At 41.8% G+C, this 27,529-nt stretch overlaps 2 protein-coding genes across 4 annotated transcripts in view; one reads left to right on the forward strand and one right to left on the reverse strand.

Moving 5' to 3' along the window:
• The window catches only part of REC114 (REC114 meiotic recombination protein), a 94,202-nt gene extending 81,021 nt beyond the window's left edge, over window positions 1-13,181 (forward strand). For both annotated transcript variants that reach the window (XM_045848682.1, XM_045848683.1), the window contains 3 exons: window positions 5,877-6,101; window positions 10,529-10,615; window positions 13,017-13,181. In XM_045848682.1, the coding sequence (XP_045704638.1) occupies window positions 5,877-6,101; window positions 10,529-10,615; window positions 13,017-13,181 (477 nt within the window). The remainder of the gene's footprint in view (window positions 1-5,876; window positions 6,102-10,528; window positions 10,616-13,016) is intronic.
• Window positions 13,182-13,265: 84 nt separating this feature from the next.
• The window catches only part of NPTN (neuroplastin), a 66,189-nt gene continuing 51,925 nt past the window's right edge, over window positions 13,266-27,529 (reverse strand). The window contains exons 5-9 of one of the 2 annotated variants that reach the window (XM_045848550.1): window positions 25,027-25,160; window positions 22,732-23,005; window positions 15,912-15,921; window positions 14,833-14,907; window positions 13,266-14,292 (exon numbers count right to left, since the gene is read on the reverse strand). In XM_045848550.1, the coding sequence (XP_045704506.1) occupies window positions 14,847-14,907; window positions 15,912-15,921; window positions 22,732-23,005; window positions 25,027-25,160 (479 nt within the window). In that variant the 3' untranslated portion in view covers window positions 13,266-14,292; window positions 14,833-14,846. Of the gene's footprint in view, window positions 14,293-14,832; window positions 14,908-15,911; window positions 15,934-22,731; window positions 23,006-25,026; window positions 25,161-27,529 lie in introns of both variants that reach the window. The other variant, XM_045848549.1, reaches the window with a different exon arrangement.

Here is a 27,529-nt window from a genome sequence, read left to right on the forward strand (position 1 = left end):
TAGGAACCTCCAGGACATCTTTAAACATTCCAGCATCTGAATTATAGGGGTACCAGAAGGAGAAGAGGAAGAGCAACAAGTGGAAAAGATAATTGAGCAAATAATAAAGGAGAACTTCCCCAATCTGGCAAAGGAAATAGACTTCCAGGAAGTCCAGGAAGCTCAGAGAGTCCCAAAGAACTTGGACCCAAGGAGGAACACACCAAGGCACATCATCATTACATTACCCATGATTAAAATGAAGGAGATAATCCTAGAAGCAGCAAGAAATAAGGGGACAGTCACCTACAAAGGAGTTCCCATCAGACTGTCAGCTGATTTCTCAAAAGAAACCTTGCAGGCAAGGAGCTGGAAAGAAGTATTCAAAGTCATGAAAGGCAAGGATCTACATCCAAGATTGCTCTATACAGCAAAACTATCATTTGGAATGGAAGGGCAGATAAAGTGCTTCTCAGACAAGGTCAAGTTAAAGGAGTTCATCATCACCAAGCCCTTTTATATGAAATGTTACAGGGATTTATCTAAGAAAAAGAAGATAAAAAACATGTACAGTAAATTGACAGCAAACTCACAATTACTATCAACCACACCTCAAACAAAAACAAAAACTAAGCAAACAACTAGAACAGGAACAGAACCACAGCAGTGGAGATCACATGGAGGGTTGTCAACACGGAAGTGGGAGGAGGGGAGAGAGGGAAAAGGTAGAATAAGTAGCATAGATGGTAGGGAGAAAATAAGACGGGGGAGGGTAAGGATTGTATGGGAAAAGTAGAAGCCAAAGAACTTACAAGTATGACACATGGTCATGAACTAAAGGGGGGCAATGTAGGTGGGAGAGAGTGTGCAGGGTGGAGGGGAGTGAAGGGGGGAAATGGGACAACTGTGATAGCATAATCAATAAAATACATTAAAAAAGGAAAGAAAGAAATCCAGAAACAGACAGTGCCGGCATTGGCCCAGCACTTTGCAGTGGCAGCATCAACATCTTTGCCTTTGGCTTGTCCCTCACATTTGCACAGTGGTTACTGCAGCTAGCTTATTTTCATTCAAGAAAGACCATCTTCATCTGTTCATTTTATATACAAGGAAAGCACAAACTTTATTATATAGCTCTCTGCCTTCCACATCTCTTAGAAGATGTGTACTTCTGTCTCATGAACCAGAAAGAACGATGTAATGTGGCTATCCTAACATGCCAAGGATAACAAAATGAGCATTTGGCTTTTCCAGCCTCTGCTGTGGATTGGCTCATGGCAATGAACAGTGTCTGCAATGTAGATGATTTATAAATTTGCTATTATAGCATATAGAGTGCTTTGTATCCCCTTGTCATGTAATATTACATCAGAAATATTATACCAAGTCATTTCTTAGTTTTTGAAGGTTTGATTCTTCATGGCTACATAGCACTTTATTGGTTTGGATTCAATGAACTAATTCCCAAGTTTTGTTTCCCACTGTTCTGATTTTCATAAGAATTTATTTATAGGGTTCTTGAGATAGAAGTCCTAGAAATTTAAACATTTAGTAAATTTTTCCTCCAGATAAATTGTCTGTTTCTACAACACTAGCAATGTGTAAGAATGCCCATTTATCCAAATCATTTCCAATAGGGTGATAAAATTTAAATTTAAAAACTAGCTTCAAGCGTCACAACCCAGCAATGTGGGTTGCCCCACCCTGGTGAACACCTAAGGCTCCGCCCCTTACTACTTAACAGGTGAACAGAGACCAAAAAGCCCAAATGAAAGAACAGTTCAAAGCTCCGGAAAAAATACAACTAAGCGACAAAGAGATAGCCAACCTATCAGATGATTAGTTCAAAACACTGGTTCTCAGGATGCTCCAGGAACTCACTGGGTACTTCAACAGCATAAAAAAGACCCAGGCAGCAATGAAGATTTTATTATGTGAAATAAGGAAAAATCTACAGGGAACCAACAGTGACGGGAAGGAAACTGGGACTCAAATCAATGGTTTGGAGCAAAAGGGAGAAATAAACATTCAACCAGAACAGAATGAAGAAACAAGAATTCAAAAAAATGAGGAGAGGCTTAGGAATCTCCAGGACATCTCTAAACATTCCAGCATCCAAATCATAAGGGTGCCAGAAGGAGAAGAGGAAGAATAGGAAATTGAAAACTTATTTGAAAACATAATGAAGGAGAATTTCCCCAATCTGGCAAAGGAAATAGATTTCCAGGAAGTCCAGGAAGCTCAGAGAGTCCCAAAGAAGTTGGACCCAAGGAGGAACACACCAAGGCATATCATAATTACATTACCCAAGATTAAAATTAAGGAGAGAATCTTTTTTTTTTTTTACCACCCAAATAGTCTTTTTTTTTGGTCACTGGAGAGAATCTTAAAAGCAGCAAGAGAAAAGAAGACAGTTACCTGCAAAGGAGTTCCCATTGGACTATCAAGCTGATTTCCCGAAAGAAATCTTGCAGTCAAGAATAGGCTGGAAAGAAGTGTTCCAAGTCATGAAAGGCAAGGACCTACATCCAAGATTCCTCTATCCAGCAAAGCTTTCATTTAGAACGGAAGGGCAGATAAAGTGTTTCCCAGATAAAGTCAAGTTAAAGAAGTTCATCATCACCAAGCCCTTACTATATGAAATGTTAAAGGAACTTATCTAAGAAGATCAAAACTATGAGCAGTAAAATGACAACAAATTCACAACTATCAACAACTGAACCTGAGAAAACAAAAACATACTAAGCAAACAACTAAAACAGGAACAGATTCAGAGAAATAGAGATCACGTGGAGGGTTGTCCGCAGGGTAGGGGAGGGGGTGGAATGAGGCAAAAGGTACAAAGAATAAGAAGCATAAATAGGTACAAATTAGGGTGAAGTTAAGAGTAGTATAGGGAGTGGAGAAGCCAAAGAACTTACATGTTTGACCCATGGATATGAACTAAGGTGAGGGAAGGATAGTGGGAGGGGAGGTACGGGCAGAGGCGAATAAAGGGGGAAAAAATGGGACAACTGTAATAGCATAATCAAAAAAATACATTAAAATTAAAAATAATAAATTTAGCTTCCATAGTAAACTTTTATTAACTGATCATTTAGGTTAGTTTATTAATTTCCAGGAAAGTAATTTATAATCTGCAAACAATGATAATTTTATTTACTTCTAGTAGTTCATACTTACTACTTTCTCCACCTTTCCAGAACACTGTAGTTATGTGGTTACAGTGCCACGCTTGACATATCACTGACCTGAATGGGCAGACATATTTAGACCTTAAGAACATTTCTGACTGTTGATTGGATATTCTTGACCATGTAAGGGAGATATTCTTTCAATTATAGTTTATTTACTAACACTTTTTATCAGGATTACATATTAAATTTTATCAAAAGCTTTTTGACACCTATCAAGATTATGTTTTTCTTCTCTGATTTATTGACTTTATATATTAATATTGATCCAACAGATTCTTTTTGCCTTACCTGGCAGAGCATATCTTTGGTGTCTCTTGCCTTGGATAGCTTTAGTTAACCAGGTATTATGTAATAAGCTCCATTGTTTAGACTGACAAATGGAAAAGTATTTTGAAGTAAAATTTTCATTGCTTTAACAGCAGTTTAATGTAACTTAAATTCTATGGTAATAAAGATTATATTTCCATTCTCTCTGGCTGAAATAAGTAGGTTACATAAATTTCTGCCTATTTGTAGTTTCTTCTGTCCAGGAATTTTGATTACAGTGGTCCTGCAGATTGGCTAACAGTTGACACATAATTCCCTTTCTGAAGAGACTTTGCTTCAAAGGAGTAAATCCAAAACATTGCCCTCTTCACGTCTCACCACCAGTAACTCATTGAAGAATTTTTTAATGATTTCGTCTGGCCCAGGTTTTGGTTTCCAAGCAAAGGTTCAAAAGAAAAAATTGCTGAGGTCCCTTCTCTGGCTAAGTCCTCTCTCTCTATCCCCTCTCCACAGTGGAGGAATTCACTGCTGAGATGGGGAAGCTGCTCCAGTTGGGGTCCTAGGGTGCTGGGAAAGCTCCTACAGATCTGAGTGATTTATCAAAACCAGCAGCAAAAGTGGTAGGTTTGTGAGGCCCCCGACGTCTCCTTGGCTCTCCTCCTGTGAGGTGCTAACTGAGCTCCATGTCTTCCACGTGTGCTGGGACCACAGCCCCTGCAGCCCTAGCACCTGCGGCTTTACGGTGTCTATGTGGGGACTTTGTCCACAGCTGGGAGTCAGAATTTAGGGGAACTTGACTTTCCTGTGAGCGCTCGAAGAGATGGTCAAGAGACAAGCACTTACCCTTGTTTCTTCAAGGATTCTGTATGAAAGAAGATTTTCTGTTAGTTGTAATAACTTGAAATACAGTGTTTTGAAGTAGGATGGGAACAATTTAATATGTAAGGTGCCACTTCACGTAATTTTGAGCTAATCTCTTTAGATGATAGAAACTAAAACTATAGTTTCAAAGTTCATGGGCAGTAGTTCATGGCTGTTAGTATATACTTGAAAATTTTCCATTTCACAGCAAGTGAATTAAAAGTCTTTTTGACTTAACTATGGCACAAAAATGAATCTCATCAGGATTTTTAACCTAGGAATCCTTTTTGTTAACCCAGTGGCAGGCTTTCCATGGTGCTACCGCATAGTATTAAAGATGTAGGATGGAGATGTAACTCACTTTCAGACTTCTCCTGATGCACCTTGGTTTGTCTTGGGTTGTCAGGCACTGAAGTGGTACTTATGGCACTTAAGTACCTTAAGTGGTACAGATGATGAGCTCAAATTCTACCTGAGAATTTCACAGAAGGAAATGCGGAGCGAAGCTTCAGTCAACTATCAGATATACCGTCTCCCCTGTCACTTCCTGGAACTGCATTCTGGAGAAACCCTCACTACCCACACTCATTTTCTGTACTTTCGCATGCAGACACCGCTAGACTTACACAGCCGGTCTGCGGTGTTTGTCTGTTTCTTACATAGTTTTTCATCTAGCTATGAGGTATAATTTTTAATGTTACTGCTTCCCCAAAGGTTATGCAATGAATCATAATAGAAGTAGCTAATAAAAAAGTTACTTCATATAGATGTCTTTATATAGAGTCTAAATCAGAGTGAGTTGGAAACAACTAATTAATTGTAAACAAGAATTCAGCTCAATTTCACAAAAGATTTGTAGTATTACCGAAAGCTGAATGCATAGTTCTCTTATCAGTCCTTTTCTCCCCCTAGCCAAGGAAGTGAGCAAGCACTGACAAAAGAAAAAACAGAAATGACCCTAAGTGGGAGACTGTTCAAACTCACTCATAATCAAAGAAATGAAGTTCTAAGATAAAAATCTATGCTAACCTAATAGGTTGAAAATATTAAAAAGAATAATAATCTCTGGTGTTGGCAGGTGCAGGGAATGGGCACACGGACTCCTGGGGGCACCTGGTGCTGTCCCGCCCCAGGCAGTTTGGGACGAGCACTAAAACCCACAGATCCTTCCACCAGGTGCTTACGTGCTTATCAAAGCTCGTGGTTGATAATAGGAAAAAAGGCTGGAAATAAATGTTTGTCAGTTGGAGACAGTTAAAGGAATACTCTTTAGCCATTAAAAGTCATGAAGTATATTTCTATTTTTATACTTATTGTGAAACAAAGAATTAGGTTACAAAAGAGTAGTGTAAAATAGAGATAACCTATATAGTATATATTACTATAATCTATATAGTCATGTACAAGTATGTGTATGTGTTCTAATATATTACACCCTAACATAATGTAGGGTAAATGCTCCCTTACCCCACACCTCTTCCCCTCCAAGCAAAGTGAAGAACTCATGAGACCCTGCAGTACATAGAAGTAAAGTGGTAAGACAAGAGGAGTAACTTTTGATTTGTCAAACAGGACAAGAGTCGCATGTTCAGGGTGCAGTTTGGCGGCGAGTCCAAGCAGCAGGCACTAGAGCGCTGTGACAGCTGTGTGCGGAGCCTGGCCCAGTACGTGACCATTCAGACTCCTGAGGGAAGCAGCCAGGGACCTCGACTGTGCCAGGGCCCACTGCCGGCAGCGGACAGCCGCGCGGAGGGCTGTGTGCGGAGCGTCCCGCTGCTGCTGCCGCCGCCGCCTGGGGTAAGTAGGGCCAGCACGTTGGCCGTGCCAGAAACCGGACAGGGTCATGCTCTCTGGGGGGCCAGAGTGACAGTGGGATTTGTCAAGCTCATCAGCTTTGCAGATTAAAGGATATCTAATGTTGAGTGACTTACTTAAATTGAAGGTTGATTTTCATTGTAGCTACCTGTAATCCTACCAGTTAGACTGGGTGGCACTCTGCGGTGATCCAAGTGTGGTCTGTGGTCCCCTCCCTGTGACCTTTTCAGAGATCCACAAAGTCCACATTATTTTTGTAATAATATTAAGACAGTATTTACCTTTTTCATTTTGTCATTATTTGTATTAATGGGATAAAAGCATTGTGAACACAAATGCAGGCAGTGGACCAAACTGCACCCCATTCTCCTCCCACCACTGACAGTGAGAACAGACACAGAAGGGCCGGCGTTCTGCAGCACAACCGTTTCAGGGGACGGCGCTTGTGCGGCTGTGCTGGGCGTCAACCAGCCTTTCCTTGCAGAACACTGTCGTTACTTCAAAGAACACAGTGTGGTGATTCAGATTTGGGTATTTGGTGGGCATTTATTTTCTTAGAAATGAACAGAGTGAGCCTATCATTTCAGGAAAACAACTGATAGTATTTATCAACAGATTAAAATAAGCTTCTCAAGTGGCAATTAAAGTCATGGATAACTTGTATTAACCATTTGAGCTTCACAGCTCCTGCCCAGAACTTTTCTGATGCTGCTGTTCATAGGATCTTTTAAAATTAGTGCATGCCAAAATGTTTCAACATTTGGAAGATTTGTATAGTTCAGTGACCTAGTATCTTCCAAATGGCCAAATGCATATGGTGCTAAAAAATCATGCGTGGGTAAAAGATCTGTTCCAAGTGCAGAACAGACCTACGGATTTCAGTGTAACAGAGTTCATTGCTGTGATTTCAAATTCTATGTTGCAACTAACCTTTAAGAAACTTTCATTTGCTGAGTGTTGGTGTCACATTAAAGAATGTCCACAATTATCCGAAAAGGCTACTTTAAAATATGCCTGCCTTTTCTATCTGCTTTAGCTGTGTGAAACCAGAGTTTCTTCATGTACTTCAACAATTCAGCCAAAGAAACGTGTCAGCGGAGTGATGCAGAAGTAGACAGGTCCAGCTATTTTCCATTAAGCTAGGCATTAAAGAGGTTTGCAAAAATCATTACATTTTTGTTTGAAGAAATAGTTCTTTCATTAAAATGTTTTAAATATTAACAGTGGGTTCATTATTTTTAAATGAATTAATCAGTATTTAAAAGATTTAATTAATATAAACATTAAATAGATGTAACTCAAACAGAAGCTGTGTGAGGGCCACCGATTTTAAGTGTGTAAAGGGTCTTGATATCAAAACCTCGAGCATCGTTGTTTCAGAATTTCTCCTGGGAGGACACTTAGTTCCAAAGGCTGTTCGAGTGAGAGGTGCCTCTGCTCTTGGATCAAAATTCCAGTTTCAAGCTGGGTTTCTTATTTTCTATTTTGAGACATGATTTTCCAAACATGGCTTTCTATAACTTTGCTTCATTAGTTCCCTTTAAACTCACTGGACCAAGACAATTCTATTCTGGTTTATCAACAAGTTCTTGTCATTCATAATTTACCTAAGGCAAACATAAATTTGCATTATTTATTGTACAGCCTTTAAGCATGTTGCTATGTGATTTTCTCTGGAATGTGCAGTTTGTTGTCAGATTGTGGTGTTTCAGCATTCTTTTATTTGTTTCTGCACAATCTTTTCTGTGATGTTGTCAATGCTGAAGCTGCTTTTCTTGCAACCCTGGATCTAGTTTCAAACATTGTGCCTACAAATGGAATGGAGTGGTTTATTATAAAGTACTTTATTTCTTGTGATTCTTTCCCCTTTCAAGAGTTTCTTTTATGTTTCATTGACCAGTTATTAGATTCAGATTCTAGAAACCCAGTGCACAGGTACAACTGGAACCAAATAAAGGTCTCAGGATTGAGAGGTGGGCCTGGGATGCATCATAAAGGTAACGAGACAAAGTAGACTACGGTTACGGTTTATCTTTACAGATACATAACTGCAGGTGAGGCTGTGGGCCCCAGCAGCAGGGGAAGGCTCCAGAACTAGAACTTTAAAGGCTGGTCCAGATATCTAGGTAGAACCAAAAGTAGCTGGGACCGTTTCATGTCTTGTCTCAATTCTCTGTTCAGGGTCCTCGGAGCTCTAGTTGGGTGTTCTGAGTAGATGACAGAGCATGATGTGTGTACAGTATAGGCTTTGGAATCAGAATGGATCTGGGTCTGAATCATGGCCCGGCGAGCAGCTGAATGGTCTGATCTCATGTAAGTCAGAGACCTTCGTCTGTAAAATGGGGAGATTTGAAATACTGTATCTATAGAAAGCACCTAGTGTAGCCCTGGCCAGTATCTAAATAACATTATCTATGATTACTATTGTTGCCAGTACTGTTCCCCTTCAGACCTGCTTTCCCCTGCAAATGAACACATTAGCCTCCGGGTCAGTTAGAGAGGCTGAAGTGTCAGCTGCAGGGAAGACAGGGTACAAAGCATGTTACTTCATTGGAGTGCAGACCTTGTGAGGCACTGCCTAACAGATGTGCATCATGCTAGTGACTGCTCCATCCCAGATGTGCCCAGACCGCTGTGCAGCTTGGCATGATGCTCCCTTTCTCCGAACCCCTCGCAAGGTAAAAGCCATGGCCAAGTGCTGCCATCCTGTATTCAGGTACATCATTTTCCCAATACCTATATATTTTTCTAAATTTTTTTTTGCAAAGAGATAATTCCTCATCTATTTCAAGTTCTTGAATCATTTCCTGGCTCCTACTTTGGTTTTGCTTTTCATTGGCCTTGTAATTTTAAGCTAATTGTGGCTTAATCAAGTGTTTCTCAACCTGAGGGCTTCTAAGGCCAGACCACCCGAGGGAAGCAGGAAAGAGGATGGCAGCTCCTAGGTGAACTCCTTTCTGTGTTAGCAGCCAGGGGCACCAGCTACTGTGTGCACTGAACCTTCCACTCCTGCACTTGGGTGGACCATCGGATCCTGGAGCCACCCCACTAGCCTAGGGGACTTCACTCACATTCGGCTATTTCAGTGTTTGTGGCGTACAGCTTTCAGTTGTTGTCTCTCCCAGTTGTTTAAAGAACAGGATGTGAGCTGAACTGATTTGTACCCTACGACAACATCAAATATCAGAGCTGGAAGAAACACCAGGCACTAGTCTTTTATTTTCACAGAGGAAACTGAAGAAATGGGACTAGCCTAAGAATGCATAATTCATTAGTGTCCCTTCTCTTTTTGCTCATTTTTAGTGATCTTGACTAGTTTTCTCTTTGTTCCTTCCTTCCTCTGTCCCCCAACCCTGTTTTTACTGCTTCTAGATCTATTTTTCTGCTAACACCTACTATCAAGTCAGCTTCTATAGCGGACAGGACACAAAATTTGGCACCTTTGACTCTTGGCAACCAGAACATGCTGGTGATAGGCAGAGGTGCCCTCCTGAGAGGCCCCTGGTTTATCCCTGTGACACAACTCAGGTGGGCGCACTTGTCAAGGTGAGCACTGCAACAGACACAGGACCCAGAGCCAAACCTGCAGTGCATACCTGTGGCCAGGAAGTGGGAGTGGTGGGGTTCTCCTCAACTCTTGTGCTGTTATGTGGGAGCAGCTGTCACAGCCTTCTGCCTCCAGCCTCCTCCTCCTGCCTGAAACACCCGCCTGTGCGCTACCCAGACCAAGCCCTCACTTCCCAGTCCTAACTGAAACAGCACACACTGGAGCACTCCTGCCCTTCGGGCTCGGTTCACCCGGCCTCCGCTCCACGTCCTGGGTTGCATTCTAATCACTGCTTCATTTAGGTTCTCACTGGGCTGTGGGTTCTTGAGGGACAGACCTCTCTACCTTGTTCTCTGTGGCTCACTTCCCTTTATCAACACAGTGTCCAAGAACCCTTTCCCTCAGAATGTCTAAAACAAGATTTAAAACTTGGTTTTATTAAACATATGGTTATCTTGCAATCATGGTGTGTCCACCCTGCCCTCCTGCTTTGCTTTTCTGAAAGAACACGTCACTTAATAATTTTTAGGTGGCAAATCACAATAATCAGAAGCTGGGCAATACCTACTGCCCTCCAGTACCAGACTGTGGGCCCGGGACCTGACTGGGCTTCTGAAGACAGAACACAGCAGTGCTGGACGCTGGGGAAGCCCAGGCACCAGGCAGGGGCCTCAGATTTAAACTGTGCATACTTCTGCTGTGTTACAGCAAGCAACAGCCCAGCTGAAAACAGGACAGACGACACCGACAGTGTTTTTTCCTGATACTTTTTCTTTGAATACAAATGCATGTGTTTCCACTTCTTTAATGGCCTGTAGTACTTATACTCTGTTCAGCTAAACTGCCAGTTGTCTTGTTACAGTCACACCAGGAGCCGGGGCAGCAGCGGTACATGCCAGCCGTCACGGGCACTGCTGGAGGAAGGACCTCGGTGACCCAGTTAGCTCAGGTAGAGCCTCTTTCCATGTTGTTTTCTTGTCACGAAAAACTGATCCTGAGAATCTGTATACCTTTGTTCACTCCCTTGTTCTAGAATAACAACTTGAAGTGTTACTGTAGAAGACGGTAGAGACGGAGCCAGGCTTTCCGCCTACCCTGTCATGAGATTGGCACGGTGGCGCACACTGAAGAGCAGTTCTCCTAAGGAAAGAGAGGAGTGTTAGCCTTCAGGTGTGTTATGAAGAATTTACCACGTTCCCAAAAAGAGGAATCAAGGGAAGAATTTCAATTTAATTGACATTTGGGAACTGTATTGAGACAAATATCAATATGAATTTGGAGTCAGATCACTGATGGTTTCTCTATGGGCAAATTTTCATTGCTAAGATCTCAGCAGGCTCCGTGGACCCCAGGAGGACTCAACCTCCCCCACACTCCCCCGGCCCTTGTGGTTTGCTGTTCCTTGAGTCCCATGGCCTGGCATCTGCTCGCTGCGTTCCCAGCTGCACTCCACAGCAGGCTCTCAGGCCTGCGGCTTATGCCTTCCACAGAATTCTCCATGGAATTCATCAATATTGAAGAATATTTTTTTTAGTGTATCAAAGTGTTCTAAAATTTGTATAAAAAATAAAATATAGTTGTTTTTTCCACCTGGCTTACCACTGATTCAAATAACTGGACAATCACAGAATGAAAAACTTGAGTGGTTTCTTTGAATAACTCGGCAATTATGACAGACAGGAAAACATAAAAGCCATCGTCCAGCAGCAGGCAGACCTCAGTGCATGGTTTGTAGCCTCATATTTGCACTGGGGTTAGAGGTTAACTGAATAAAAGTGGCTGAGGACTGTAGAGGCACAAAGATACAAGGGACAAGTCAGGGTGTGATGTCCTTATTTAGGAGATGTCAGCTGCTATGAGAGGTGTAACCTTGGCCCAGTTTATTCACATTGTACGGAAGAGCCATGCACAAACCAGAAAAAGTGCCAGACTGGGAGTTCAGGTGTGCTACTCATCTGCCCTGGCCTTCTGGAGAAGTCTCCTATGAATGTAAGTTAGTAAAACTTTCTGGAAAGCAATTTAGCAATACAGACCAAATTCAATGTCATACCTATTACCTATAATTCTATTTCTGCTATACAAACATGATGTAAGGATGCTGTTCACAGTAACAAAATTGGAAACAACATAAATGTTCACTAATAGGATACAGATGGGACAAATATGCAGCCAACAGAATGGTGTACATCCCTATCTACTGACATGGAAAGATACTGATATTGTTTTTTAAGACGACAAAAACAGCATGTGTGACTCAGTTTTTGTAGTAAACTCATACACAGAAAATACATCCAGAAGGAGATAAACATGCAGACAGTGGCTCCTACTGTAGAACAGGGCTCCACGTTCCCTTCCCTTTTCTTCTTTCTACACCTACGCAGCATGTGAAAGGCTGGCTTCAGTTTAGAAAAGGAAATTTCCGTGATAGATGGTTCCTAGAGAAGTGTCAGTTGACACATACACACCAGCCCTGCCTTCCACAGCAAAGGTATAAAACCACCTACCTAACAGAATTCCTGTGAGAATATGATGTAGTTGGACCACAGAGCGGGAACCCAGCGTCAACACATCAGTGTCGCCGTAGCTTCTAAATTGCCAAGTACAGCCAGATGTTGATCTGAATTCTCCTAACAGTTAAATCTGAACTTATTTAACTGGTTTTAAAATACTACAAGTTACCAAAGACCTACAGGTGGAAAATAAGTATGTGAAAAAAATCCTCACTATTGTATGATTTCATTTCTTGGACAAAGGCAAAACTATAAGGTATGGAGATTGTAGATCAGTGGTTGCTGGGGGGTTGAGGGTTCGATAACAAAGGTAGGCAGCATGAAGGGATTTTTCTGAGGGGTGATGGAAATGTTCTGTGTCTTCTTCATTGTGCGCATGGTTATATACCTTTATTTGTCAAACCTGATGGACAGGATTGGGGGGAAAGATGGGTGAGCTAACTGCATCCTCTGGACCGTCACTTTGTGACTCCCCTTTATTACACTCAGAACCCATTCATCACACATGAACCAGTGGTGGGAATGATGAACTAGAGCAGTTCATTCACTGATAGGTTTCTTATCAATCCACACAAGGTCATCAGCACAGTATTTTTCATTAAAGTGGGATCTTAACTTTGTAAATCATCTCATTAGTACACTTGCACTACCTAAGGATACAAGTTCATCTCACTTCTTATGTGTATTTAGAAACGAATCGTGTAAAGCTAATTATAATTAACACATTTTTGGTCTGTTTTCCTAATCTTTCCTTGAGGCAAAGTTTTCTGTGTTCTGTTATGTAGGCTGTTGGCTTTCACCTGTAATCTCTAATAAACTATTCTTCTGGAATTCCCACAGTCTCTCCTGGCATCAGAGGAGCTGCCCCTTGTCTATGAACAATCTGCATGGAATTCGGAAGAGTTAGGCCCCTTTCTCCGCCTCTGCCTCCTGGATCAGAGCTTCCCAGCATTTGTGGAACAGGTGGAAAAGGAACTAAAAAAGCTGACAGGGTTCAGAAATTAACACTCTATGTACATAGAGAACTAAGGAACTTGAAAGCATTGAAAAATGCCTCCTCCTTAAGATTAAAGATACTAAAATAAAGAATATTATTCCAAACACCTTTTATTAATGTTTTATTTTTAGAAACAGGTGAATCCACTTTTTTATACATCATTGCACATCAACAATTACACAAAACACAAGTACATGCATCTACAGTTACATACTGAGAACCCTGACAGGTGAGAAAACCATTAAATCAATGTGAAAAAATACAGTGTCAACCCCAAAGTATAACTAGTTGCATAGAATACCATGCTAGAACATTTCAAGGTCATTGGAAACTAAAGGTAAATTATAAAAGTTTGCCTTAATTGAATGTATAAGGTTTAGCACATCAGTGCAAAAGGATATAAGAATTTATCAACAAAGAATCACTTAAAAAGCAATCATACATATATATATATTTGTGTGTGTATATATATATATATATATATACTGCAATTCATTATAGCCATTCAGTGGACTATTCCAGCTTATGAGAGTCATAGGTTAAGCCCTTAAAATTATAGATATCAGTTTATATTACTCATCTTTTTGTACCAGAACTGCACAATTTCCTCACCTGACAACATACAATATGGAATGAATATCAGCAGCTTAAAAATGAAACAAGCATTTATTTTGGATTTCTCCCCCCCCAAAAAATATAAATATATATATATATATTTATATACTGTATATATCTGTAGGTTTTGCTGTACGTTACAAAATTGTATCACTAGATGGCAGTAGTGCATTTTAGAGCTTTGCCAATTTAACAGCTGCAGTAAGTAAAAAATGGCGCATGCATGATCTGATCCTCAGAGGACCTTTTCACTTCTATTTAAATATTTTAATAGAGGAGAAGGAAGCAACATTCACAGCACATCAAGCCCAAAATAGTTTACACCTTCTACACTGAAGCATTGTTTGAAATGTACCTGCTAGGTCAACCCTTACAGGAAAGGCTAAATAAGGCATGCTTTAGACAGTCGTCGTGGTGTTGCTCACTTAAAGGGGAGAGAACCAAGGAGGTCCAAGCAGAAAATTTAGAAGATTGTGTTGCCACCAGTTTCAGGAACCTAAAGACCTGTAAAGAAATAGTATTTGAAAATTAAAAGAGTATGCAGTCACGTTAAGAACCAAGTGCCACATAAAGCAAAGCTTTGTTTCAAACAGCATGCTCAGGGATGCGGTGTGAAATTCTGATCTCCATGTGCCTAACTGGAAGGGAAGGCCCTGGGGCCGGGCCGTGCTGGCTCTCCTGGCTACAGGTCTTGCCTTGCCCTGCCTTGCCCTCAGAAGCAGAGGGGACTAAACGGCCTCTGGGAATATTCCGCCTAAGAAGGTAAAAAGTTAATCTTTACCTCTTTTTAAACAGTAGCATAAAGTGTTATTTTAAAACATTATACATAGTCTGAAATGGCATTTATATAAACAAGTGAAACAATGCAGCTGAAAAATGGTCCTTTCCAGCCTCTACATAACTGGTTCCATCAGTAGGGAGCTGCTCTGAAATGAACGAAAACATCTTGCAACATAACACAAAATCAAGTTTTGTAACAAGGTCAACAGAGCCATGTTCATTTCCAATATAATTTTTAAAACTTCTAAAAAATGCCATACTTACATTATAAGTAGTACTTAATTTGTGTTTCTCTGGCGCAAGTTTTTATCTTTGTGATTGTTGGTAGAGTTGGTTTTCCTTTGGAGGAAAAATTATATTACAAGAGTTAAACTCAAAGTCAGTAGCAACTTTTGAAAGTATTTAACACATGGAAATACAGGGATTCTTTCACTTACTGCCATCCCTGGTGTAGTAAGAAAGTTTACTGCACGATATTAGTACATAAAAATATCCCCTGGGTAACATGCCTACATACCTTCATCCTTTTGACTCCCAAGACAGACAATATACAGTTAACTTTCCCTTTAATTTATAAACTATAATCTAATTACTATAATGGTTATAGTATTTTTTTCTCTACTGAGTGCCAGTCTGTTTTCTCAAATAATAAATGATACTCAATTATACAGAGGCAGTGCTGTGCCCTCTGGCACTTAGTAACTTTGGGTACTATTTGGTCCCCAACTCTAGGAGATTCTAATCCTGGATTGATCCAAATCTGTAGTTCCATCTCCTGGATACATAGGACTGTTAATGGAACCAAAGAATATATTTATGCTATAATCCAGCTTGAAATTAACTTTAACCAAACCTGAACTCTCAAGATATACTGGTCATTTCCCTCACATTATCAATGTAAGCATATGGGATGTGCAGAATTTTAAACACTTGCATGCTATTGCACTTTAAAGATGTCTTTAAATTTGTTTATTTTTAGAGAGAAGGGAAGGAAGGGAGCAAGAGAGGGAGGGAAGCACTGATGTGCAAGAGAGAAATTGATCGGTTGCCCCCAGCCAGGAACCTGACCCAGGCACGTGCCCTGATCAGGAATCAAACCACTTTGATTTGTGGGATGACACTCAACCTACTTAGCCACACACCAGTCAGGGCAGTATTACACTTTACACATTGCTACTAAAACAAAACTGTAAGCCTGTCCTGGGAATCAAATGGCCATGTTAGGCTGCAAAGTCTGCACTGCAACATTCATTCCCACTCACTGTCTTCCCTACAATCTTAGGTTTGATTTCAGGAAACCATGAATGTAAAATAATTCAATCAATGTCCAGTAAAGTACTTACATTGGCCCAGCTGGTTCATCGTCTACACAGGTGATCAGTTTTTGAATAATCCATTGAGAGACAGGAGAAGAAAGGAGAAAATTGTGAGACTTTGCACAGGGATTAATAGAGCTGCAAATGGCAAGTGGCAAACATGGCTATCACAGCATTTATTCAAGGCCATTCCATCTGGAGGTGCAAAACACTCATGGAGTTATTATTTCTAGATTCAAGTTTTTAATGGCAGGTATGTTGTTTCAATGGTTTTAGTTAACACTTTGAATGCTTGTCATGAAAAACTGCAACTGTAGCGGACAGATAGGCTGCAACATCATCATGTTCATCTTGTCCCCAAGTTCCAGTGGTTCACTCTTAAATAGATGAGAAGACAAACCAACATTTCAGTTGTAAAATCCTGCTGTTTGTTTTCTGTGGTGAATGAACGTACAATTTTAGCTCAATCCTGCAATGAAGATGGATGTGCATGTTCTACACATTTAGCCACACATCCTCACTTCCCCAAAAGACATGTTCTTGCTGTTTTGAATCTTTAGTCTGAAGAATGAGACTAAGGAAGAGGAAGCCACAACCGTTCACCAGAATACTGGGTCACCCAGGTTAGGCTTTGCCAGCAACAAGAGGATGTTTTGTGGCACAGCAAGGAAAGCTGAGCAGTGGTGACAGCCCTCCAGAAAAAGACTTCCAATACAGACAGGCCAAAACCAGTACTCAAACCCAGATGAGGTGGATATCTTTTTTTTTTTTTTTTAAATAAAAAAGCTTCCATTATCTGAGTTTAGAAGCCCTCTTAAATTGGTATTTTATGATTCTGATTTATAAGTTTTTCCTTCCTGTTTCAACTAAGGGCAACTTGGTCCCACTTAAGCAGGGACATATATACATACATAGAATTTTCTTTAAAGGACCACAAAGGGGAAGGAAACAAGTAAGTATTCTTAGGTTCTTTTTATTTTACAAAAGTCAGGTAGACTAAATGATTCAGACTGGTTTGGTTTCACTGAAGGCTTCTAGAAAAACTCTCAGCAGGATTCCACAAGGGGGCTTGGTGCACATGAAGCAATTATGGAGGTTACAGTCTCAGTGCAGGCGTCCGCAGGAGCACACGTCAGGAGGAATGTCTGTCCGAGGAGACATTGCTCCACCTGTTCCTTTGAGGCAACGGAGAGGCAAAGCCACTGCCAGCACACACGGTGACTGGAGCAAAAAGGATTAAAAAAAAAAAAAAAAACAAAAAAACAACTAACCACAAACCAGCAACTTGTCAGCCAAAACAACAGGCTAGTGACACACCAGTGTCCACAGGGTTCTACTAACAGTACTATCAAACAGATACAGAGAACAAACTAAGACTTAGGGACACCAAGACATCTTGTGGTGCTGTGTGTGCAGTGGAGATATACAAAGACATGTCAGGTATTGAGACACAAGCCCAGCCTAAATCCTCCCTCACCACAACACTCGAATGTTCTCAGCATCCAGCCAAGCCAGCTCAGCTACATGCTAGGAACTAAGCACCTGGGGACTTAAAGGAAAAGACACAGGCGCAAACTCAGAATATTTTGAGTGCTCTGGCTTTGCACCCAAAAATACAAAATTCTAAAGCAAGACAGCTAATTCAAGAATATCATCAATCTATCCCAACTTTTAAAAGAAAAAGCAGGGTAGGGGGAATCGCAATAGCCAGGCTAATTCTTTTCAAAGCATGATGCTGTCTGCACCAACTCCCACCCACCCCACCACCAGCTTCCCTTTCTTGTACGGGTGTGCCCCGGTGTCTGACGTGCAAAAAGGCTGCAGTAGGGGTTGCAGCAACAGTGGCTCTGGTGTAGCTGCCATGCCTGCAAATGGGAGCAGCTGTTATTCACACTAGTGTCTAAATCTCATGAGCCCCATCATCTCTGTCCCCAAATCCACTTTCACATTTACAGGAGCAAAGAAAACAGCCTCAGGTCCCCTACATTCCTGGACTGAATCACTATCAGCAACACCACTTTCCCTTACAGGTAAGACAAAAAAAAAACAACTTGACCCCTCACAGGGAAATCAAGAGAGAGGGACAGAACAAAACTACAGAAAAAGATACAAAAATCAAAGTAAATGAGGATTAAACAGAAAACTGAAATCCAAATTAGTTGTGAAAGTGAATGAAGTAGACTTGAAGAAAAGTGTTAACATTATGAACTGTGCACCGTATAGACTGAAGCGGAGATTAAACAAACTCCAAAAGCATGCATATCGCTCACTTACCACCATGTTTTAAGGGTTTGATGCAATTGAGGGGGGAAAAAAAAGAAGTCATAGTAACCGACAAATATCAATATACCCCAAACCCTCAGGCCAAAAGACAGCTGCTTAAACAATGATTAGATATTACAGCCACTGGCTAGATGAGAGGAAGAGGACTGGGGGAGAATGGAAACAAGATGCTTCTGGAATCCGTCTCATGAGTGAAGTCCCTGGTGGAGCTGTTGCGCACACCCATTTTTCTGCATCTGATCTTCCCAACCGAAGGCACTGCAGCCCTCACTGCCCCCGCCCCGCTGCTGGTCTGACTCACAATCTGGAGGAAACTGGCCTGCCTGGTAATAACAGACTACCTGATACAATCTCACCTCCAAAAAGATGGCTTTAAAGTCAAAATGACCAAGAGTGGACTATCTGGTCAAAGCTCCTTTTTCACTGCCCTCATCTCACTAAGGATGAGGTTTTTATGATTTCTAAACCCACTTAAATTCTGCCTGACCAAAACAACGTAGATTAACCAAGAGAGAAGAGATTAACGGTTACTTCCAATTTCCTTCCTTGTTTGGTCCTATTGTATTTTCTCCCTAAAGTAACTTGTTACTGTCACTAAATGACCTTTAGTTAAGAGACAACAAATGTGTTTTACATGTTATTTTAAAAAGTCACATTTCTTTTTCAACATTCCTAGCATGTTGTAAAAGCTTCATATGCTACCAAATGTTTTACCCAACTAACAGCTGTTAGAGTTTGTATATATCAGAGCTACTAAAAATGGTCCCCCTACCAAACCTCCAATACTCTACCAGTAACTTAAAGAAAGAAATCCTTTTGACTGGCTTATGAAAATTATCCCCCTAATGTGAAAATAGAAAACTCTTTGCTATTGGCACTTTTCTTAAATTTCATTTGAGGTCACTATAATGTTCAGTAAGCTGAAGGTCCCCACAATGAAGCAGATTCACCCCCATCTGCTCAGGGGCTTGGAGAGTAGGACCTGAAAGCACACACTGACACTCTGTGGTTCAGTCAGTAGGGGACTTGCTCAGAAGGCGTGCTCCAAGCACGTGTCCCACTATGAAGATGGATGGAAGGCTAGAGGAAGGCTAGCTGGACCTAGTCTTTTAGAGAGTTACCACTGAACGTTTTCACAGAATGTAGTTAAGAGATGAGTAAAGCGGAAAAAAAACAAAGCCTTATTTGGCTCCATGATTCGCCTGCTACCCAAAACACTGAGGTGAAAGGTGATCCTCTCTCCACCTATAAGACAGCCTACTGTGCACCAATCCTCAAAGAGGCCATAATAGGGGCCTCTAAAGGGACTTGGGTGTGTTTCACTTATAAGATGTCCTGAGTATACACCAGTAAACAAGAACACATGTCCCCCCTTTTCTCTGGAAGCAGCTAAATGTTAACCTTAAACTTTTTCTATGTGAGAAATCTAAAGCAATATTTGCTTTTCTAATAAAACAAATTAGACTTAACTCTAAATTCAAATTTGTTTTTATATTTTTGTATTGTTCATTTAGTGCTTTTCTAATAAGGGACTGAGTTACCAAGAACTCAGACTGCTCCCCCAAATGAATACCTATGAGTTTTATATGAATTTTTAATATGAAAAAAGCTCAGTGAGTCAGAATTAAACCATAAGTATATCTTGATTAATTAAAAGACCTAGTCAGTAGAGAAAAAGCATATCAGGCCTATAAAAATTTTCATAATGCCATAAGTAACTCAACACAGAGCCACAGATGGTTCATTATCTGACAGATAAAAATTCATCTCTAAAACTCCAAATTTGTACCAGGCACCACATTTTAAAATCACGCACTCTAAAAAGGAACATATGTACATGTGTGTATGCGACCTCAGAGAGGGCAGCGCAAAGCATGCATGCTGAGTCTGCTCTTACACGGACTGCACAGGAGTTGAGGGGAAACTGGCTAAGAGCCACAGAATCAGGAAAACTCACTGAGAATAATTTTTTTTTTAATGATTACTTCCAGGAGAGGCGAAGAAGGAAGAGGGGCAGGTGGAGCGAGGAGCTGAAGACAAAGGGAAAAACTATGGGGCGGAAACATTGGGGCAAGGACAGGGACATGGAGGGGGCAGTGGAGCCTGGATGGACCAGGCTGCCTGCCAGGGAGAGAATGTACAGAAGGCAAACACTGCAATACCTCCAGCATCCCAGATTTTTCACTCCAATTCAACGACAACAAAAATGTAAAAGCTGCTTGCATTATTCTTCCAAGAGACGGGCGCAAAAAGTTTTTACTTTGCACTTACCCTGAAGTTATCTCTTTCATGTAGGATTCATTCACTGTCTATAATAATTCAGTTTTATAGAGGAAACTTCGTTCCAGGAAGCTATGCAGGAGATTTGCTAGCCACATGTCTCCTATAACAAACTGGCTGTATGTGAGTTCAACTGCCATGGAGCTACTCAAAAAAGAGCCGCTGCTTCCCTGGGCAGGTGTGAGCACATGTCCCATCAAAACAATACTACCCATTTCTCAAAACCAACCCAAACGGCTTCCACATCTGCTGGAGAGCAGTCTAGTAAATAAAGTGCTTTCTGCAGCAAGACCAGAGCCTCTGCCAGAGATGTGCTAAGCCAATGGGTCACTCTGCCAGAAGAGCAGCAGCCAGCCTCCTCTTAAAATATAAAAAACTAACAAATAAACAAACAAAAACTGCTCTGGTTTTAAAGCCCATCTTTGCCTTTTTCTGACTGACTTTTTGCTTCTCAACATTTGCAAAGGAAAGGCTGACAAAGGTGATACTTAGCAACACAAAAGCATTCTGAGGGGAAGAAAAAGACCTTTCCAGGAGCATAACTGCTCCCAAAGAGCCAAGGCCATACAGTCAACTTGCCTCTATACTCTCAGTTCGAAATACAGGTAAATCTGCCTTGGGTGTCCTAGTTTGTAGCAGGAAAGAAAAATCTAGACAAAAAGCATAATGCATGTATGAAAACCCCAAGAAAGCAGTTTCACTTCACAGAACAGCAGTTCTATGGACCTAGTAAAAGTAAAATCCTGGAACACTTTATGCTGCAGGGAACTGGCCCCCTTATTTACAAAGGTCCATCCACTCCCAGCTGAGTTCTATCCCATCTCTCCATCTAGTTCATTCCTGAATGTACATCTGAAGGCGAGTCCACCAAGTCTTCCCGTGTGCGTTATTACTTTTAACAAAAACCTCTTCACCAGCCTCATTATTTAATACTCACTCTAGCGGAGGCAAAGACAATTAGGAGCTGCTGAGAAGGAAGGAAAAGAAGGGCAAGTAGCTGTTGCACTCAAACTTGTCCTTCCAGAGAGTCGAAATCCACCATACACCTTCGGAGCCGCACTGTTTCTGAGAGGGCACCAGACCCCCTTAGTATTTTCCCCATCACACATGGTGGGTCCTACAATCCTGCTCGTCAGCCGCAGGGACAAAGACAAACAATTCCGTGGGGGCAGGGTACAATATGACAGTGCACACGCACAGGCCCAGAACAGCTGGACTAGCACTGGCAAATTCACCATCAAATGAAATCAGCCTCCACTGAGCTTATGTGCACACACCCCACTAGTCCAGTCAATGACAGGCAGGTGGTAGTAAGGGCTGTCTGGCCAACTAATTTGTTTTTGCTGGTGATGTTACAGGACAGGAGAGCAGGGATGGGGAAGCTAAAAATCTACGGAACTGCTAATACAAGTGTCTATCAGTAGCTTCCCCCAAATGTAATCATGGGGTCAGAAATGAAACACCCATGACAAAAAAATACACAAAATATATCCCAGGACTTTCTCAATTCTAATAAGCATGCCCAACAGTCTAGAGTCCTGTTCTTTCCTATGCTAACAATTTTCTGGGGCTCTGCTGCCATGCTTACCCTTCTCTGACACTAGATCAGCTGGAACGTATCCTCCAGCATGGACTCCAGGTGTTTTTAGCTGTTATCTGCCTACACTGAAAGGGTGGGGGTGGATGCATCAGATGCTCTCCAGCACTCTTGTCTGTGAGACACAGTAAAGTCAAATAGATGCTGGCTTTACCAAGAACCTCGAAAACCTATTAAAGGAAGCAAGCAAGGAAACCAAAGGCTGGCTTGTTCCATGGTTTTTCCTGGGAACAGTCTGAGTAAATTGGGGCAGTGACCTACAGGGGCCATCCTAGGCAACCATGTGACAACCAATTAGATACCTTAAATCTGCCTGAAAAGCCAGGCGGCCTGAGATTTAGGGATGGCTTCCAGGCTTGACTTGGATTCTCCTCAAGTTCAATCTGCCTGATGATCTGTACCGAAGGAGGTCAGAGCCAAACAAGAAAACTGACAGCTGCCCATTCCCCGCATGGGCCTGAAGGTAGATGGCACTGGGGTTTGGAAAACACCCAAGTGGAAGGACAGAGGTAATAATTATAGCTATAGGTGCCTAATCTTACGGGCAATGAATGGAGAAACCATTGTAAGAATTTTCCTTGTCTCCTTTTGAGACTGAATCCCAACATTCTTAAAGTCTTCTTTGGGTGCTGGGACACCACCTAACAAAACCCCAACATTACAGCTATTTTGTAGGGATGCTCTTACCGTCAGGAACTTCATCTGGCCTCTTCCTCTTCTCATACACAACAATGATCACCACAAGGATGATGATTTCAGCCAGAATTCCCAAGAAAGGCCAGAGTGGGGCCAGGTGGCTCCGTACTCTGAGGATGGTGACAACGGAGGCAGAGCCAATGGAGTTAGTAGCATTACATTCATACTCGCCAGGGTCTTCTGTGATCTGGAGGTTCACAATGCTCAGCTCAGTGTAATTTTCCTTGTTGATGATGAAGAAGCGGCCAGAGATGTTGACAATTTCCTGTTCAGGGGCAGAACAAGTGAGAATACACAAAGGCAAGAGTCAGTGACCTAGTACACAAGAGAGTGATGTTCTCCATTCTTGGCAGATGCTGGCTGGGATGAGGGAAAGGTTTCTAGTACCACTTGTGCCCAAAGGACTCTGAACACTTCATTACTTACTGACTTCAATACCAACAACAAACCAACAAGTTTTTAATAAGACCCAGAGTAAAGGCCTCCCTGATGTTGGTCCTCTGGACTTCTCCAACTTTAATGAGTGGTGGAGGTCCTGCCCTGTAGACCTGGAAAAGACTAACCCAATATAGAAAATGCTGTTTCAAACACCAGGTAAGCAACTGTAACAGGAAGAGGATGGAGAAGGAGGGCTGTGACCTCCCCATTAGTCATGTCTGATGTGGGCCCATTTGATAGGCTTTTGAGTTGGCATAGCTACTCCACCTCGATGAAGTAAGGAAAGCCTCCAGAAACAATGCTCAGTGTGTGCTCCTAGTCAGAATTGGGGAAACCTGTAATTTCCCTTTCTTTTCAGAATTACAGGGTTAAAGGAAAGTTTATTCAATCAATCACCATTTACTAATGTATACTGCATGTTTTATATCCTACTAAGGGGAAAGCAAGATAAAAAGGAAAAAATGACATGAAAATGAACAATGAGGTTGGTTTCGAGAGGGAACCAGATCTCCAAAGGGTTGGTTACAGGAACGTGGGGAAAAGCCCCAACAGAGGGTATGTAGAGAGTACTGCGGGGGCAGGCACAGAGTGTGTGGCCAATGCCAGAGTCAGTGAAAGCTTCAGAGAAGAGCTAACATTTGAACTGGACCATGGGAGAGGAGAACTGATTGAGTAGGGCAGGAGTACTCTAGGCATGTGTGGGAGGCAAAGGTGGAGCGCACGACCCCCTGGTGGAATGGGACAGGCATGTAGGTCTTATGGGAGCCTGGCAGGGAAAAACTGACTCGTGTGTCAGTTGCTACAGAACAATGAAAGCATTATCATAAATGGGAAGATAATCCCCAGAATGATGTCTATCTCTAGCATACAATCAGGTCTTCATTTGAGTGTGGGTATGGCAGAAAGGGAATACTCAGACTTCAAAATAGTTATTCTGAGAAGCTCAAACTCTAGGACTGGGAAAGCTGCCAACTTTCTGTAACTCCTGTTCTACTTGCCCACTAGATTTCATGTTTTTCACTTACGACCCGATGTCACTAGAATCATCTTTGTTCCACATGCCTTCAATGGGTATTTTTTAATATCCAAGAAACTTCCAGCTTTTCAACAAACGCATTATAAGATACTGAGTGTGATTTGTCCTACTGCCATGCAATTGATGACTAAAGAGACAGGCATAAAAATAGACAGACCCAAACAAATGGTGGGGCAGAGAAGCCTTTCAGGGCTTATTCAAATCTATCAGGTTATCTTATCACCTGTCATCACCTCAGTCTATAATACAGAAGACAGGGTTGGAGGTGATAGGAAAAGATTTACATTTGGCATTGTTTGGCCTTCCACCCTACAGTCAAGTGGAACAGACACCAAGAAAGAAGCACTCAAAGACTGAGAGGGGGAAGGAGGAGCCAAAAGACCAAGGGTATTATTATTAGGATAATTCCTAATCCGTACTCCTTGTGTTCCAGGAATATACTAATAATTATTTTCACTGCCTTGTTCACCCCACCCCCCAAATTAAGCCCACTTCAAAAAGTTTTTTCTTTAGAATAAACATACTAGAATAATAGCAAAAGCTTAAGATTGGGGTCAGCTCATTCAGTGTCCTATCTTAAAGGCAAGCAGTGTAGTCCTTTACCAGATAGACAGCTCTAACAAATCATCTACAGGGATTCTATGCTGGACAGAAACTGCCAGTGACTGCCAAATTCAGGATGTAACAATTCACGACTCCAGAAAGGGTGACCCAAGCCATGCCAGTGTGGCAGTTGTAGCAACTGACCTGGATGTCTTCCCATCCCTAAGAGAAAACCCAGCACCCAGACACCCAGGCTGCCTCCTCCTCACCGCGAGCAGACCATTCTCCTTCTTGCGCCAGACCCACTCTGGGTGGGGATAGCCAACTGACTTGCAGTACATCATGGCATCCTGCCCTTCGTTCTTATTCTCACTCCGTTTATGGCCAGTGATGTCAGGAGCAGCTGTGAGAAAGAGTATTGAACAGTTACCATGGGAGCCAACTCTTAACCGGATAAAAAGAACCTACCTAATGGCTTAAAGCTCTGCTTGTAATATGGTGAGTCTTTAGGCTCACTCTCAAATTCAGCACTGGTAACACACATTTCAGGTAAGAATACAGCGATGAAACCAACCCTACCCCCTACCTCCCATCCACCAAAGCAGCCCAAACAGGCACCAAGATTACTGTATATTAAGTAAATGTACTCAAAGAAGGTGCAGGCTTAACTGCCTTAAATTATGCCATTCTTTTAAAGAAAGTGAAAATAGAAGCTATTACCATCATCTCTTCTATCAGTCATGGTTTTCTTCAATATCACCAACAATTATGGTTTATGTCCAATGTCATATATTCCCTTAAGAAAATGAGGAAACTCTGAGGTGAAACACCTAAAATCAAGTCCTACTGCAAGGTATATAAAAACAATGAATCCCTGAAGAAGTTTTCTGATGAATACCAATGGCCAAGGCTCTTCCACGGAGGAGGGAATCCAGCAGACTAGTCTTCACAAGGGGAGGAAAGGAGCGAATAGGAAATTCAATCAGTGTCCCAAGAGATTTTTACTAACAGCTTAAGAATCTGACTTATACATCTGATTTGCGGTAATCTCAATGAAGCCAACCTTGGGGGAATCTCTAGACATGCCAGGGGCCGTTAGTCTTCTCTGCTTTTAGGAATCACTTAGGAAGAAAGAAACAGCATCTGTGATTTTTAAATTACATACGTTTCAAGTATCTAAAAAGCCTGGGATGGAGCTAATTCTTTCAATCTGGCCTTCTATAATCTTTGTATTTTCCACCATATCTCACCAGTTACAGTAATCTGAAAGCAATAAATTCAAAGTAGGCCAAATGTCACTTTGTTGGCCAAGATGGAAAAGCAAATCAATAGGCCTGGTCCAAATTCCAGTTTTACTGGTTCTTTAAGCATTCTGTGCTTCAGTTCTATATCTGTTATCAAATGGAGATAATTCTACCCCTGCCTACATCCAGTGTTCTTGGATAGGTGAATAAGATGTCAAAACATTCATTTTGAGACTGCAAAAGCCTGTGGAATTTTATTATATCATGGGCTAATTCCATGTTCCTCCTCTCACTGGCCTGGCTTTCTTGGCTTAAAAATAATGCAAAGTTCCCTGGCCAGGCGGTTCAGTTGGTTGGAGCTATGTCTCATACACCAAAAAGCTGCAGGTTTGATACTCAGTGGAGGCATGTACAGGAGGCAACCAGTTGATGTTTCTTTTCCTCTCCCTTCCTCTCTCCCTTCTTCTCTCTTTACAATCAATAGCCATATCCACAGGTGAGGGTTTAAATAAGTAAATAAATAAAAATAATGCAAAGTCCTGCTACTCTCAGATTGTGCTTCCCAGACCAGTTCCGGAAGCACCTGGGCAGGGATGTGCTGAGCAAGGCCCAGGCTGTCTCTACAACCACTGCTTGCCAAACAGACCCACTCAACACTATTCGGTGTGAGGTGTTTTCTAAATAGGATGTTATGAAGGAAATGTCTTGTTGTTTTTCCAGGCAAAATTCCTTACTACAGAAAGAAGTGGGTCAGGCTGGCTCGACCTTATTCCTACCACACCATATTTCTCCCACAGGTCTCTTCTCAGTGATCACCCTTCCTCAAATACTTCTTCAGTCAACAGATATTAAAAACCACCTTAAGCACCCCAAGGAGTGGGCTTCATGGCCATACACAAACTAAGACACAATCATGGGAGGGTTGGGTGACCCAACAAGCAAAAGAGCCACCACATTCTGCCTCTAGTTGTGTTTCATTCATCTGACAACCATCTGCCAAGCACCCACTACATGCCAGATATGATGGAGAGTTGTAGGGAAAAGCCTTTCTGAGGAAGTAAATTTTAGCACAGCCATGAAGACAGTGAGAGAGTAGGCCACTTATATCTGCGGGAAGAACACTCTTAGGAGAGGGAAAGGCAACAGTCTGGAGGCAGAAAAGTGCTTATTATGTGCAAGGAGCAGCATGGGGGAGTTGTTTTGTTTTGTTTTGTTTTTTTGAAATACAGTAAGCAAGGGGAAGATGGTAGGAGAGGAAATCAGAGAGAATGGAGCCCAGATCAAAGAGGACGGTGTAGGCCACTAAAAAGACTTTGGCATTTACTCTAAGTCAGCTGGGAAGCTACAGTCAATATTAAGTGCAGGTACAGAATGACCTGTATGTTTTGAAAGGCTGCCTCTTGCTACTTTGTGGATGGCCATGGTAGAGAAACAGTAGGGGAAGCAAGACTAATTCAGTGCTATCACAGTAATCCAGGCAAAAGAAAAGGTGGTTTGGATGAAGGCAGGAGTAGTAGAAGGGAGGATA

Source organism: Phyllostomus hastatus, unplaced genomic scaffold (genome assembly GCF_019186645.2).
Source record: "Phyllostomus hastatus isolate PE091 unplaced genomic scaffold, TTU_PhHast_1.1 phas_contig_62, whole genome shotgun sequence".
NCBI lineage: Eukaryota > Metazoa > Chordata > Mammalia > Chiroptera > Phyllostomidae > Phyllostomus > Phyllostomus hastatus.